The 15,457-nt window shown below is 41.2% G+C and overlaps 1 protein-coding gene and 1 non-coding gene across 2 annotated transcripts in view; both read right to left on the reverse strand.

The window, feature by feature from the left end:
- Positions 1-14,673, reverse strand: part of SH3TC2 (SH3 domain and tetratricopeptide repeats 2) — a 61,640-nt gene extending 46,967 nt beyond the window's left edge. Inside the window, exons 1-2 of the mRNA XM_003900335.3 lie at positions 14,470-14,673; positions 3,638-3,736 (exon numbers count right to left, since the gene is read on the reverse strand). Coding sequence (XP_003900384.1) covers positions 3,638-3,736; positions 14,470-14,521 — 151 coding nt within the window. The 5' untranslated portion in view covers positions 14,522-14,673. The remainder of the gene's footprint in view (positions 1-3,637; positions 3,737-14,469) is intronic.
- LOC116275211 lies at positions 9,025-9,127 on the reverse strand. The gene has a single exon (XR_004184152.1). It is a non-coding gene; the product is annotated as a U6 spliceosomal RNA (small nuclear RNA).
- Positions 14,674-15,457: the final 784 nt, after the last annotated feature.

A 15,457-nucleotide genomic window follows, 5' to 3' on the forward strand; every position in this document is an offset into this window, starting at 1 on the left:
TGTATTAAAGTCTACCTTTAATTTCTCCAAAATGCACATTCATTTAACAGATACTCATTGAGAGCTTTCTGTGAGCCAGAAGCTGTTTTACAGGCTTCTCAGCAGAGAACAAAACAGGCAGTCCCTGTTCTGATGGAGCTTGTATTCTTCTTGGTAAGTGAGTAACTACGCAAGAAATTCCACAAACACAATAGTTTCAGATGGAGAAGAGTGCTATGAAAAAAAATTAATGGGGTCAAGAGACAGAGAGATGGAGTGCTTGAAGTCCTTTGCATAGTGTTGTAGAGAAAAGTCACACTGAGGAGGTTCATTGTATAATTGCACTTTGCAATGTATCTTCTTTAGACAGTAAGCAGCAATCCTGTTAAGAATTATTCAACACAATAAACCAATAAACCGAGAAGGCATTGGAATAGATCATCACAGAGGTCTCACTTCCAGCCTCAACTTGCCAGGACCATTTCAAATTCCTGAGTACATTAGAGATGATCCCTATCATGCTGGCCTGAGTCCACAAAGCAGCTGTGGACTTCTACCTTTAAAAGGCTTATCTTTAATCTAGAAGTCGTGAAAATGCTGGGGCTGCAAATGAGCTCTTCTACGACATTCCCAAATGACCTGACTTTGATGTAAACTTCACGTGGGTGTTTGTTCCACTCAGTTCCTCCTAGGCTTGTCCTCTAATCTCATGCAATCCCCTTTTCTTCAGCAGCCCCCATCCATCCAGGCCTCCATCTGGTAGCCTCATGGCATGCTGAGCTCTAGGAGGAGGTACGGCACAAAGATGAAGCCCAGGGAGGGGTCATGCAGGCTCCAGCTCAAGACTGGGCTCTGTCCCTCAGTAACTGTGCCACCTTAAACAATTAATCGCCTCTCTGTGCATGGCTTTTCCCTTTAGCAAAATGGCTTTTATGGTACCCATCCCACAGGGGTTTTAAGATGTTTACTAGACTGGGTGCAGTGACTCATGCCTGTAGTCCCAGCAGTTTGGGAGGTCAAGAGAGGAGGAGAGATTAAGCTCAGGAATTCAAGACCAGCCTGGGCAACATGCCAAAACCCTGTCTTCTGACAAAAAAAGAAAAAAAAATTAGCCAGACATGGTGGCCTGGGCATGGTGGTGCATGCCTGTAGCCCAGTTACTCAGAGGCTGAGATAGGAGGATGGCTCGAGCACAGGAGGCTGAGGTCACAGTGAGTCAACATCACACCACTGCACTCCAGCCTGGGCAATGGAACAAGACCCTGTCTCAAGGGGAAAAAAAAAAAAAAATTCTTCCTAAATAACATCGTGCATATAAATCTTTTTACTCAGTGCCTGGTACATGTTAAATATTCAATAAACACATTAAGCATTAGCTGTTGCCCCTCCTCACCTCCCCATCACCAGCAAGTACTGCTCATGGCTGGCTGTCCTTAGATGATCATGACTATTAACCTTGGCAATAACTGATTCTATGATTCCTTTCTATGAAACCCATCTCATCCATCCTTCCAACATCTGATCCACAATACCCATTCAAATCTCTTAGAGTAGCCCCTGCTGACTGACAGTCAGGGCCTTAGGTGTGAATCTCCTTGCCATGCGCATGAATCCATGAATATGGAACTCAAAAGACCTGGACTTAAATAAGCAGACTGCTCTTGAGATCTCAACCGTGAGAGCTGATACTTAGGGCAGAACTTCTGGGCCCACAGTGGGATCCTACAGTGCCCTCTGCATCACTAGAGCAGGGAGGAAGTCAAGCTCAATATTGTTTTCATGAAGTGGATTGTGCCACAGATTAATCCTTCTCAAAGTCAGTTCTGTAATTGTGATAATATGTCTGACTGATTCTGTCTGCAACTGCACTGCATTAAGGAGAGGTTGGCAGCTACAGCCATCTCCCCTTCTTACTCCGTGACCTTCCTGGAAACAGCATCGGGGTGGAAAATGCTGAAAGATGGACAAGTTCAGCCTGAGGTCAGTTCAGTTTCACCTACAGATACCCTTTGTTCACTGGCCTTCATGCATTGATAAGGCAAAATGCTGACTCTACAGAGCTCATGAAACAACAGATGGTAATTCAGGTTTTTTCGGGGGTGGTCCAAGCTGACAGACAGATAAGCAGATTAACACAGTATCAAGAAACAAAGGGCAAAGTTTTTCTCATTGTCAACCAAGAAGTTTGACAGAATTTGAAATCGGGCCTACGGCTATACCACCCTGAACACGCCCGATCTTGTCTGAATTTGGGAAAAGAAAGAACCTGGTGTGACATGTATATAATATCTATTTACGTGGTCTAGATCCTTTAAATATTTATAATCTTTTTCACAAGTCTATATTTTGTGTTACAGGGAGAGCTACATTTTTGGAGGGTGAAGGAGAGTCGTGGTTTTGAACAAGGCCCTTCCTCATCATATGTTAACTGTGTCGTGGTGAAGTTATTTCCCTCTCTGACACTCTGTTTCCCATCAGCTAAATGGAGATTTGGGCACTTCCACCTAGCAATGGGCAAGCAAAAATGAGAAAAACATGTGAGGATCATTTGGCATGCGAATTGCCCTTTAAAATGGTCCCATCTACTGTACAACAGAAATCAAGTCTTCTACAGGTTTGTCCTCAGAGTTTCTGGTACAGAGTTCAGCTGAGATGCACCTTTCCTCTGATGACAACTTTCTCTTTGCAGGCTTCATCAATGTCTTTCAAAGGGGATTTTGTGAGAGGATGTGTATTAAGAATAAGATTTTTTTCACATTAATTTCAAAACTTTTTCTGCTTCTGAAAGATTCATACAGATGCCCTTCTGCTCAAGCCAATCTCACTTCACATATTCATTTAGTTATTCACTTATTTAACAAATATTCACTCGGAACCTACTACATATAAAGTACTATGTCGGGTATCATATAGAATGTAAAAGTGGCCTCCACATATTCATTCAGCCATTCATGTATTCATTTATTTATTTATTCTGAGGAAAGGTCTCACTCTGTTACCCAGGCTGGAGTACAGTGGTGCAATTACAGCTTACTGCAGCCTCGACCTCCCAGGCTCAGGCAGTCCTCCCATCTCAGCCTTTCAAGTAGCTGGGACTGCAAGCATATGCCACTATGTCTGGCTAATTTTCTGATTTTTTTTTTTTTTTTTTTAGAGATGAGGTCTCACTCTGTTGCCCAGGCTAGGCCCCAACTCCTGGGCTCAAGTGATCCTCCCATCTCAGCCTACCAAAGTGCTGGGATTACAGGCAAGAGCCACCGCTTGCTGCCCATGTGTTTATTCATCAAAGATTTTCTGAGCAGCAACAATGTATGAACAACTCTTTGAGGTACCATGTTGAATATAAATATTTTAATTACCCCTATCTCTCAACACCTTCAAATCTTAAGTTATGATATACTTTCTTTAACAAAGCAAATAAGTATGGAGCTCCTAATAAGTGCCAGATTGTGAAGAGCTTTGAGTGACAGCTTGAGAAAGTTAAAATTAATTTTGTAGGCAATGGAGTGCAACAGAAGATTTGTGAGCAAGCAAATAGCATAGTCAAAATCTTTTCATCAAAAGGGAAAGAGGGAGGGGCTCTTTAGATGGGAGAGATAAAGAGGTTACTGCAATACTCAGCATGGAAGAATAGGGCTTGTCTTTGGGATTTGGATACCTGGATTCATGTTCTGTGGTAGAAAACATTTTTCCTTGTATTCAGATGAGGCTATACACTCACTCGATATAGTTGGATCCTTGGAAGGAGTTTCTTTACCTGTAGAAGATGAAATAAAAGGTCATCTTAAGAGTGTAAGGAAGTTGGAAGCAAGTTATAAGCAAGGCTGCAGTTTTTGTCAAGTGACAACTTTTTTCCACGATTAGTGGCATGGAAGAATTCTAATTGTTATCACCATTGCCTTGTAATTATCTAAGCTATTATCAAAGAACTGTCATACATGCCATCTCAATCCAGCATCAACCTGGGTATGCCCATCTTATTGAAAAGCAGATCCCTATTCACATATCAAACTAGGTCTCATGGCTTAGAACACTGAAGGTGCTCAATATACATTGAGCCTACACAAGTCATCACAGATCTGACTACAGCAAGGCTTAAGGTTCAATAGGGGCAGATAATGGAAGGGCTGGAGTGGAGACAGACATTGGCATCATTAGGGAGACAATTGGGGTGTGGTTGTAATGACCCTGACATGTATAATTGTCCCCAACTGTCCTTCTGTCTGACCATTAAATAGGGTCCTGTCAGGACTCTCTTTCTTCCCAACTCTCTGAAAAGTACTGTCTTCACAATGGTAGAAGTGGAGTAAAAAGAAGAAGAAAGAAGATCAAGACACAGGCTAGGGCTGGGGAGGAGGAAACTTTGATGGCAGCGAGTTGAAAAGAAAGAAGATGGTGTGCCTATAAAGCATAATGAAGTAGACACAGAGGGAAATGTCAAAAACATTGCTGTAGAGCATGGGTCTCCTTTATGGCATCCCCAAAATACAACAAGGAAACTCAAGTCCTTCACACATTAATTTTAGTTGATGGATTCTGTCCTTTTTTTCCATAAACCTGTTCAAGAACTGTACTATGGAGTCAGAATGTGGTAAGTATTACCTGGTCCTGAAAAGCAGAGTTAGAGAACCTTGGCTCAACCACTATTTGTGAGTCACTCGTTGAATTTGCTTGTAAAATTGTGCATCAGAGCCAAAGAGGCCTACCAAGTTTTGCATACTGGATCTGTGCTTCTAAGGATACAGCTCAAGAATGCAACAGGGGTGGAGCAGTCACACTCACTTCTGGTTAATGTTGAACCTAAATTCTCATATTGCTGCTAATAGTCTGTGTCTCCATTCTGTGTCTATGGAGGGGGATTTTGACACCCAAATTGAGGACCTTCCATTTCTTCACAGTGGGAGCAGTTAGCACTGTTTTGGGTGATGTACATGAAGAATGAAGTGGATTTCAGCTGGAATAGGCAGAAGCAGGGGCCTGTCAGCTCTTCATCCAGTAAATCTTGTTAGCTGTTCAGTGCTGAAAGCTAAGCAGCTTAGCTGGAAACCTGGCAGCAATGAGCTACAGTCGAACAGGATCATTTTTCAGTTCTGCCCCGAGGAAGCAAAAGCAACTGCAGTAAAAAGGCACTGGCTTGGGAATAACGAGAAATGAGAATGAGCACAAATCAAATCTTCCCATACATGAGTTCAGTGACCCTGGGCAAGACACTTCACCTGTCCACTCTGTGAGTTTTCACTTTCCCCACTTACAAATGAAGGATTGATCTAAATTAGTGCTTTTGAACCCCAGCTGCCTATTTGAATCATCTAGGTTGCCTTTTAAAAATATTGCTTCATCCCAGCTAAAAAAAAAAATTAAAACAATTGGACTCATGAAGAAAAAGAGTAGAATGATGGTTACCAGAGGCAGGGAAGGGTGTGTGTGTTGGGGGAAAGTAGGGATGTTAGTGGGTACAAAAATGCAGTTAGATAGAATAAATAAGATCGAATGTTCGATAACACAACAGGGTGACTATAGTCAACAATAATTTATTGTACATTTGAAAATAACTAAAGGAGTATAATTGGATTGTTTGTAACAAAAAGAAAGGATAAATGTTTGAGGCGATGTGAATTACCCTGATGTGATTATTACCCATTGTATACACCTATATCAAAATATCTCATGTATTCCATAAATATATACGCCTAATATGTACCCACAAAAATTAAAAAGAATAAAAGAATAAAAAGAAAAAATATTGCTTCATCCCTAGAGATTCAGATTTTTGTAGTCCATAGTACAGCCATAGATCTTTTTTTTAATAATAAGTTCTTCAAATGATTCTAATTTGAGCCAGTGTTGAGAACCATATGTCTAGATTGGTGCTTCTGAAACTTTATTGTACCTATGAATCACCTATGGATACTGATAAAATGCTGATTCTGCTTCAGTATTTGAAAGCTGAGGTTCTGCATTTCTGATGTTTTCACAGGTGATGCTCCTCCTGCTGCTCCCAGGACCACACTTGGAGTGGCAGCCTGCTTTCCTGGGACAGAGTTTGACCATAGACTACAGCAAACCCACAAACATCTTCTTTATTTTTTTCTGGCCCACACAGTGAATTTTTAATTTGAACTGCTTGACATCATTTAGAAATTGAAATGTTCCACATAACCCAGATGCTTGGGTTTGTTTCGAAACGTGGAAGATCTGTAGCCCAGGAGTCTCATTGTCATATGTCACTGGCAACAGTCAGCTGGGGCTGAGTGGTTGCTGTCGCTCTACAGGACATTTGTTCTCCAGCCACCATGGTCCCCACCCTATTCCATCGCTCATTTACACCCAGCCCTGGCAAGTTTGCGAGTGTGTCCCTGCTGTAGAGTTCTCCGAGAAAATACAATAACCTGACAATGAGGGCTTGTGAGGTGAGCCCACCTTGAAGAAGGGAAGTCAAGGATGGGGACCCTGGCTTGGGGAAAGGGTGCATAGCTTTTTAAGGATTTCTGAGGCTTAGAACAGAAAATTGCAAGGTTTTGCAAAATGTGATATGTGAACTGTCTGTATCAGAATTTTTTAGATAATTGTTTTTAAAAAGATGTCTATGCAAAAAAACTTATAGAAAATATAGAAGAATATCTGCATGACTTGATGTTGCCAGTGGTTTCCTAAACAGTATGGAAAAAGTGCTACCCTCAAAAGGAATAATGGATAAATAGTAATACATTAAAATTAGAAACTTCTATTAATCAAAAGATGCAATTAAGAAACTGAAAAGCAAGTGACAGAGTACAAGAAATATTGATCATACATATGTATAGTCATTAAATAATTCAAACACAGAATATATAAGGAATGCCAAAAATCTGTGAGAAATAGGTAGCCAGCCCACCAGAAAAATGGGCAAAAGGCTTGAATAAACTTTTCACCAAAGACAATATTCAAACAGCCAATAAATACATGAAAATTTGTTTCACCTCATCAGGGAAATGAAAAGTAAAACCACAGTGGAACACAACTACACAGACTGGCTAAAATGAAAAAGACAGATAAAGCCAAATGTTTGCGAGGATATAGAGCAACTAGAATACCTAGAATATACTGCAACTAGAATATACTGCAAGTGTGAAAATAAACGGAAGTTCTATCCTTGGAAAACTGACAGTGTCAATTCAAGCTGAAAATATGCATGCACTAAGACCAAAGACAACCACTAAAATATTCAGAACAGCACTATTTATAAGAACCCAAACTTGGCCACAATTCAAATGTCAATTTACAGTAGAATGAACAAGTAAATTATGTATGTTTAATATATAATTAAACCTTAATCCAGCAAATCGGGCACTGTGGCACATGCCTACAATCTCAGCTATTTGGGAGGCTGAGGCTAGAGGATCGTTTCAGCCCAGGAGTTCAAGCCCAGCCTGGACAACATAGCAAGCCCCATCCCCCAAAAATTAAATAAATAAATAAATCCAATACAACAATGAGAATGAATGAATTACAACTGTATAAAACAATATCGATGAGTATATTCACTTGTGAAAAGTCACCACGCTGTACACATGATTTCATGCACAATTCTGTATAAATGGTAAATTTTTTTAATCCTCTTAAAGCCTTTACTGACCTCAACATTCTTTTTCTTTTTTAACTTTTATTTTAGGTTTTGGGGTACATGTGAAGGTTTGGTTCTTAGGTAAACTTATATCATGGAGGTTTGTTATACAGATTATTTCATCAACCAAGTATGAAGCTCAGTACCCAATAGTTATCTTTTCTGCTTCTCTCCCTCCTCCCAACCTCCACCTTCAAGTAAATCCCAGTGTCTGTTGTTTTCCTCTTTGTGTTTATAAGTTCTTATCATTTAGCTTCTACTTATAAGAGAGAACACATAGCATTTGGTTTTCTGTTCCTGCATTAGTTTGCTAAGAATAATGGCCTCTGCTCCATCTATGTCTCACAAAAGACATGCTCTCATTCTTTTTTATGGCTGCATGGTATTCTATGATATATACATGTTAACGGTACATTTTTATGAAAAGTTGAATTTTAAAATATTCCTGGAGCCCCTCTCTACCTACTCTACCTTGAAATATCTAGGAGTAGAGTCCTGAGGTGTGCATTTTTAATTAGCACTTTGGGTATTTCTGATGTCTTCTAGGGCGTGAGACTCCTCAAACCAATTCACCAGAGGCCTCAGAACCCATGAGCCAGAAGGGCACCTCTCTGAGAAACAATGAGGAAGCTGGAAAAGTAGAAAGCATTCTATAGGATTGTCTGTTTACAGAATTCTTTTACACATGGTGTTATATTTCAACATGAAGAAGTTTGAAAACTTGATCTGGGCCTTGAAAAAGAACCAGAAATGATTCAAGGCAACAAAAAACTGTTATATAGAATAAAGTACCTTAGGAAAAAAAGTATGACTTTTATAACTGAAAGAAAATAAACCAAAAGGTCTATAGTAGTTATCGCTGAGTCATTTTAACAATCTTTTTGATACTTTCATCTACTTTCCAAATATTCTAATTTTTCTTTTTTATAGGCACATTAAAATATTATTTAACTGAAATATAAATTTTTTGAAAAATAAAAGTTTTGTGTATTAAAGATGATAAACAACACAATCTGCTAACAATACAGGCTGCTGATTAATAATTGTTTTAATATTAATACTTTAATCTACTATTTCAATTTCAGCTTTGTCAATTGACCAGGTAATGTCAGTAATATCCTTTTTATCATCTTTTCTTCTTCAGTATAGAACGCAGTCTAGGGTCAAGTATTACATTTAGTTGTCAAATGTCTTTAGCCTCCTTTCATTGGGAACATTTCCATATGATTTTTTTATGACTTTTTTTTTCTCTAATGACATTGACATTTTTGAGTGATAAAGTCCCTCCTCCACGCTTCTTTTAGTTTTTCTTCAACTTTTATTTTAAGTTCAGGGGTACATGTGCAGGTTTGTTATATAGGTAAACATGTGCCATGGTGATTTGCTGCACAGATCATCCCATCACCTAGGGATTCAGCTCGGCATCCATTCATTATCTATTCAAAAATATGGAACACTTCACAAATTTGCATGTCATCCTTGCACAGGGGCCATGCTAATCTTCTCTGTATCTTTCTGATTTTAGCATACGTGCTGCCAAAGCTCTCTGTTTTTCAAATATTCTGTAATTGGCATGCGTTTGTTTTCTAACACTGAAGGCAGGTAGAGAAGTGGTTAAGAACAAGTGGCAATCAGACAGTCCTGGACTCAAACCCTGGCTTCTTCATTAATCATGTGACCCATGTGAACCCAGTCTATGTAGTCTATGTGGAGCTGATTCTCTCCGTAGCTCCAAAAGTGAGCACATAATTTAGGCATAATTCAACTGGGTTATGCAGTGCCATGGCCACATGATCAAAGTTAAGCCAGTGAGAATTAGTTCTAGGACCCTCATCAGCACACTTAGCAAAGACATTTCTTTTCACTGCACTAGAAGTTATGAATACGACAGCCTGGAGCTGTGGTGCCCACCACAGGGAGAAAGCCCACCTGACATTGAGTCCAACCCATAAAAACAGAGCTTAGGAAAGATAGCTTTCTGATAACATCATCTGAACACCTTGATTTAGCAATATCTGAAGAAAAAAAAAACCTAGACTTTGATTTATTAATCAATAAATTGCTTTTGATATAAGCTAGTTTTATTTTTATTATTATTGATCAGAAAAAGTTACTAACCCTCAGTTCAGAAAAACATTGAGATTTATTTGTAAACCGCCAAACTGGTTTCCAAAGAGGCTGTAATATTTTGTATTCCCACTAGCAATGTGTGAGAGTTCTGGTTGCTCCACATCCTCACTAACAATTGATGTTATCAGTCTTTTTAATTTGGGCCATTCTAAGTATGTAGGCCATTTTATCTGATTGTTTCAATGTGCATTTCCCTAATGACTTATGATGTTAATCACTTTTTCACATGCTTATTAGTCATCCACATATTTTTTATATTGAAGTGTCCATTCCAACATTTTGCAATTGTTATTGGATTATTTATCTTATCACTACTGAGTTGTAAGAGCCTTTTTTTTAATATTCTTGTTCTGATATTACTCCCCAGTTGATGGCTTGCTTTTTATGTTCTTGGCAGATGTATATAAGTGGGAGGAAAGCAGGATAGGGTGGGAATGAGCTTTGTACACACATGGGATGGTAGAAGCCATCCGGCACATGCTGGGGAGGTGGGTAGTTGTGGGACTAAAATGGATAAGTATGGTAGGGTCAAGATGGGGAGCACTTTAAGGCAGGCAGGGGTGTTTAGAATGGATACAGTAAGCAATGGAGAGATGTGAAATGTTCTTGAGCATGGCAATGGTATAACAAAAGTGAAAATTCTACTTGGGTAACATGGGAAGGGTAAGGAGAGAAAAGCACAATAGGCAGGGAGCCAGCTGAAGAGGTGCTGTGAAAATCCAGGGAGGTGAGTGTGAGAATGTGGGGTGTGGCCCTGGCAATGAGAAGTGAGGGCATAGAGTGAATGGGGCTATATTTTAAAATAAGAAAAGAGAAGGCATCTTGACATATTGAATATGAAGGATAAAGATGGGGAAGAGGCAAGAATTGCAGAAAATGAGTGAAGGAGGGGATTTAAAAGATCACCTAGTTCCACTCCCAATTTTACTGTTGAGAAACGAAAGGCCCAGAGAGGAGTCGTGATTTTACTGAGATCACACAGCAAGTTAGCAAGAGAGCCAGAGGCCATCCAAATCAATGAGTAGGGACCTTGCCGTTCTCACTACATTAACCTGACCTCAGAACTCTAAAGTCTCGGGCCTCTGATCACGGAAACATCTCACAACTTGCTGAAAATGAGAATCCACCTTCATTTCTCCTCTCTCAGCCTCTCTGTGCTCCTACCACCCACCACCATGCTCAACTTTTAAAAGAAGACTAAACAGTAAACATTTCTCTGCATGTTTTTTTTCCTGTACCCACATTTTTTTTCTTTTTTGACTTAACAAACCTACCATCAGCAGTTTTTATGATGTAAACCACTTTCTCCTTGTTGGGATGAGTAGATGTTAGAAGTACAGCTACATCTACCCACATGAATATATCTTAGATTATAATGTTTAGCAAAAAAAAAAAAAAAAAAGATGCATCATGATATCATTTTGTTTAACTTTTAAAGTCTATAAAACAATTCTTCGGAATGATTGTGAGCTCATGAATATGTAGTGAAAGCACATAACCATTGAATTCATGAAAGTTATTAACTATGTGGAGAGAGAAGGGGAATGAGATTGGAAAGAGATATCCAGGGGCGGCTAAGTATGTTTGCGATGTTTTATTTCTTCAAAAAGTAAGAGAAAGAAAAAGGTAAAGTTCTAAAGATAACATGACATAATGCAAAAATTTGTTACAGCTAGATGGTGGGCTAACTATTCTAATATCCTCTATTATCAGTATGTTTTACATGCTTTACAAGGCTTTTAAAATTCAAAAGTGAAGCATCGTTTACTACTGTCAGCATTCACCCTTGATCTCTTGTTATTATACTGATGATTCACATCTATCAAAAAGGTTAAAAGGAAAGTTACAAGCACCAGTGACCAACAGAGGTGAATGTATCTCTTCCACATCTTCTGTTTAAGGGCATAAATCTGCCAAACTTTTTCAAACAGCCATTGAAAATAAGGGAGAAGTGCTAGAAGCTTTCCAATCAACAAACTTTGGCATGGCTTTCTCTGTGATCCAAAGTGAACAATTGTATCTTATTAAACAATGGCAAGAAACAACTCATAGATAGGGTGGGGAAGTCAGAGATGATAGCAACGGATCAGAACCTATCCTCTCACCATATGCAGTTCCCCGGATTAGGGGACTGCTGTGAGCAATTGAGAGCCATCCCAGGGAACAGATGCTGCAGGCAGAGTCCACACGTAAGAATGCAGGTGCCTGGAGTAGTCAGAGTCAATGTTCATTATTGCGTCACTCCACGCAAACCAGTGTGGCAGCTGTCCAGTGCTCAGTGCTATCAAGAGCCTTCTCCTTTCCTGTGTCCATTAGCCCTGAGGACTCACTGTTTTGGTGTCTGCTGTTAGCTCCCACTTAAACAGACACAAGGCAGAAGCACCCCAGGAAACATGAGCACAGAATTCTCCAGGCCAGGATGGAATTAGCAGAAACTGATGTAAGAATGGTCCATATTAACTAACAATAAAACAGCCTGTAGTTACCGAACGGTTATCAAAAGCCAGACCCTGTGCTAAGTCTGTGAGAGGAATTATTCAATTTAATCCTCACAAAAGTTCCATGGGATAAGTACCACCATTAGATACAGTTTACAGCCAGGAAAACTGAGGTTCAAAAAACATGAGGGACTTGCCAAGGTCACACAACAATTAAGTTGCTCCAGGATGGGTCTCATACTTTGTCCCTTTTCTCTAAGATAAATAGGGGAATCTGGAATGGGAATATCCAGATCAACTGGACTTGGACCTACAACACCCACATCAACCTCGCTAGGGAAAGGCCCTGACACATACAGGGAATAATATGGGGGAATGGCATGAAAAGTCTCGAGGGAGATACATAGCAGGCTGACTCTTGGTGAAAAGGTGAATCCGAGGTGCCAGCCAGCAATCAATGGCAAAAAGAAGGTGAAAGAATAAAGTAATTGAATGATAGTGTTATTATGATTTTGACTTTTTTCAATATTGTTTTTTGTTTGTTTGTTTGTTTTGAGCTGTGTAACTCTGTTCTACAGGAAATCTTTGGCTGAAGGACAGATGTCAACTAGAAGCAGAGCCGCTCTAGGTAAGGATGAGGGAACATGAGCAGAGCTCTCTGAGACACCTCTACGCAGCAGTTTACAACCCTAAAATTTTATAGATGACCATATGGAGGCCCAGAGAGAGAGCGAGATATACTAGTCATCAAAATGCAATTAACAATGGTTAACTTTATTGTGCTCAACTAACTGTGCACCAGGCTGTTTCACCATTTCACAGGTAGACTTAATCTCCACCACAGCTCTATGAAGAAGGCATTATCATGTCATAAAAGCTACAGATAAGGAAAACTGAAACACAGAGGAATTAAATAAGTTGTCAAGGCAAGTAAAAGAACCAAGATCAAATCCAGACACTTTGGCCTCAAAGACCAAGTGAGTAGCCAAGATGACACCTGCCTAACTAGAGCTAGAGGAAGTCAGATCTAGACCCCAATCTCCGACTTCCAGACCAGTGGTCCTGCATGTCTCCCTCCATGCTGTTTCTGCTCTCATGGGGCACAATGACAATAGGACTTAGTGGGAGGGACTGAAAAGTGTTTACATCTGAGAAATCTGGAGAAGTGAAATTGTTCATAGATTAAGTCGTGCCTTTTGTGCCAAGGGCATCGTTTGGGGTTTGTTTGCTTATAGTTTTAGGTCCACAGGTTGCCTTTTTCTGGGAGACACTCCCTGCTGTAGGTGCCAAGGTGCCTAGATGAAGACTTCAAGCAGAGGAAGCAGAATATGGTTGTTTGAGTTCACTTCAATGACCTCGAGTGCCTTCTACAAGCCCAGGTCATAAGACTATAGAAGAAAGTTGTTTGTCAGAAAGTAGAAAGCCCTCAGCTAGGGGATGCTCCTTAGCTCCTTCTCTCAGGAACCATGGTGGAGCCCCAGGAAGACACACAGTTCTAACAAGGGTTAGGAATGATTCTTTGGAGCAAGGTTCCCCTATCTCCCAAGCAAGCCTCCCCCCACCAATCTACCCCCACATTTCCCCAAAGCCACCACTCATCCTGATAAACACCACACAAGAGAACACAGTGCCCTACCTTCATTCTCCTCTGAGAAAAAGAAGAAGGTTGCTTCAGGGAAACCAACCAGCCTGGTTGGCCTGGAACTGACATATCCCAGCAAATTCCTCAGTCCCAGGCAAACCATAATGGCTGGTCACCCTAAGTCACTCTCTCACGACTTGACAATTGTTTAGAGCAACAACTCTCCATTTCCTCAACTTGATGCCCACACTCACACACACACTCACACACAAATCACACTGTAATAGGTGGAGGCAGGAAACTGCCTGTTTTTCTCCAGTAACAGCAACCCTGACAAAAATAGGCTTGAATGACTAAGGCCAAGTTTATGACCACCTATAGGCCACAGAGGAACTCACTGCCTGAACTTTCTTCCTGTCCTGGGGGATCTCGGGAAGAAAGGAAGGAAGGGCTTAGTCACACCCTGGGAGTGGCAGCCAGGAGCAGTGCTGCTCAGCTTCTGACAGAGCGAACTCAAAGCCTCTTTCTTCAGGAAAAAAACAGATGCTTCCAGGCTTTACTCCCTTTTTACAGAGCCAGCATGACAAACACCCAGGGAGGAAGGAGAGGCAGCCAGAAAGCACAACCATCTCCCCATCTTTGGGAGAAAAGTTTCCTCAACCCAGCAGGTCCCTGAGCCTCCACTGGACCATCCACTTTGGCCAAGCCACAGGCCAAGGGCCCCCTGGGAAACTCACCTGGGCCCCGGGTCAGACTCCGCTCCCTGGGGATGCAGAAGCAGCCACCCATGTGTATACCATCCTACCCCGGCCGAGGCCCTTGAGAACACCGGCCAGAAGAGTGCTGCAAGGGACAGCCTCCCAACGGTGTCCCTCCTCCCGCCTCCTCCCTGGCACACGAGGGACCGAGGCCTGCTCAATGCACAATGCAGCCTTTGATATCCCGGCTACAGCAGGAGGCCCAGGGAGGGTGGGAGGGGCAGCCTAGCCCAGCCTGCAGGCCCACAGCTCTTGCACTGTCAGGCCTGGAGAACAGGGCTCCTCCCTGCCTCTCAGCAGATCGCCTCATGCCTATCAGCCTGCAGCACATTCCTCGCATTCTAGGATTGAGATACACAGTTTGGTTCTTGTGGGGGCAGCCAGGGCGGGGGAGGAGGGCAGAGAACATCCCAGAGATCAAGACTGCTGTTGGCTTTCTCCCTCCCTGACTGACTTGGCCCACACTGACTGGCCTGCCACCCCTTTACAGTGATCTCCACCCAGTCTCTCTCTGCAAAGGCCTCCCTTGGCTCTCTGATAAAGTTGGAGCTGTGGGTGCAGCACTTCACTTCGACCTAGCAGCATCAATGAGCCAGCTCCTCACGGGTGTGCAGGAAAAGAATCCAGGAGATCACCTGATGAAGCCCAGCGTTTTACAGGTGAGGGGATGGAGAACCAAATACATTAAAGGATGGGGAGAGGTTGGTCAATAGGTACAAGGTAAGAGTTACATAGGAGGAGTAAGTTCTAGTGTTCTATTGCACAGTAGGGGAACTATAATAATGTATCATATATTTCAACATAGAAGAGAGGATTTTGAATGTTCTCACCACAAAAAAAAAATGATGTTTGAGATGCTGGATACGCTAATTACCTTGATCTGATCATTACACAATATATACATACATTGAAACATCATATTCTAGCCTGTAAATGTGTAGAATTATTATACGTCAATTAAAAATAA

This window comes from Papio anubis, chromosome 5, assembly GCF_008728515.1.
Source record: "Papio anubis isolate 15944 chromosome 5, Panubis1.0, whole genome shotgun sequence".
Taxonomy (NCBI): domain Eukaryota; kingdom Metazoa; phylum Chordata; class Mammalia; order Primates; family Cercopithecidae; genus Papio; species Papio anubis.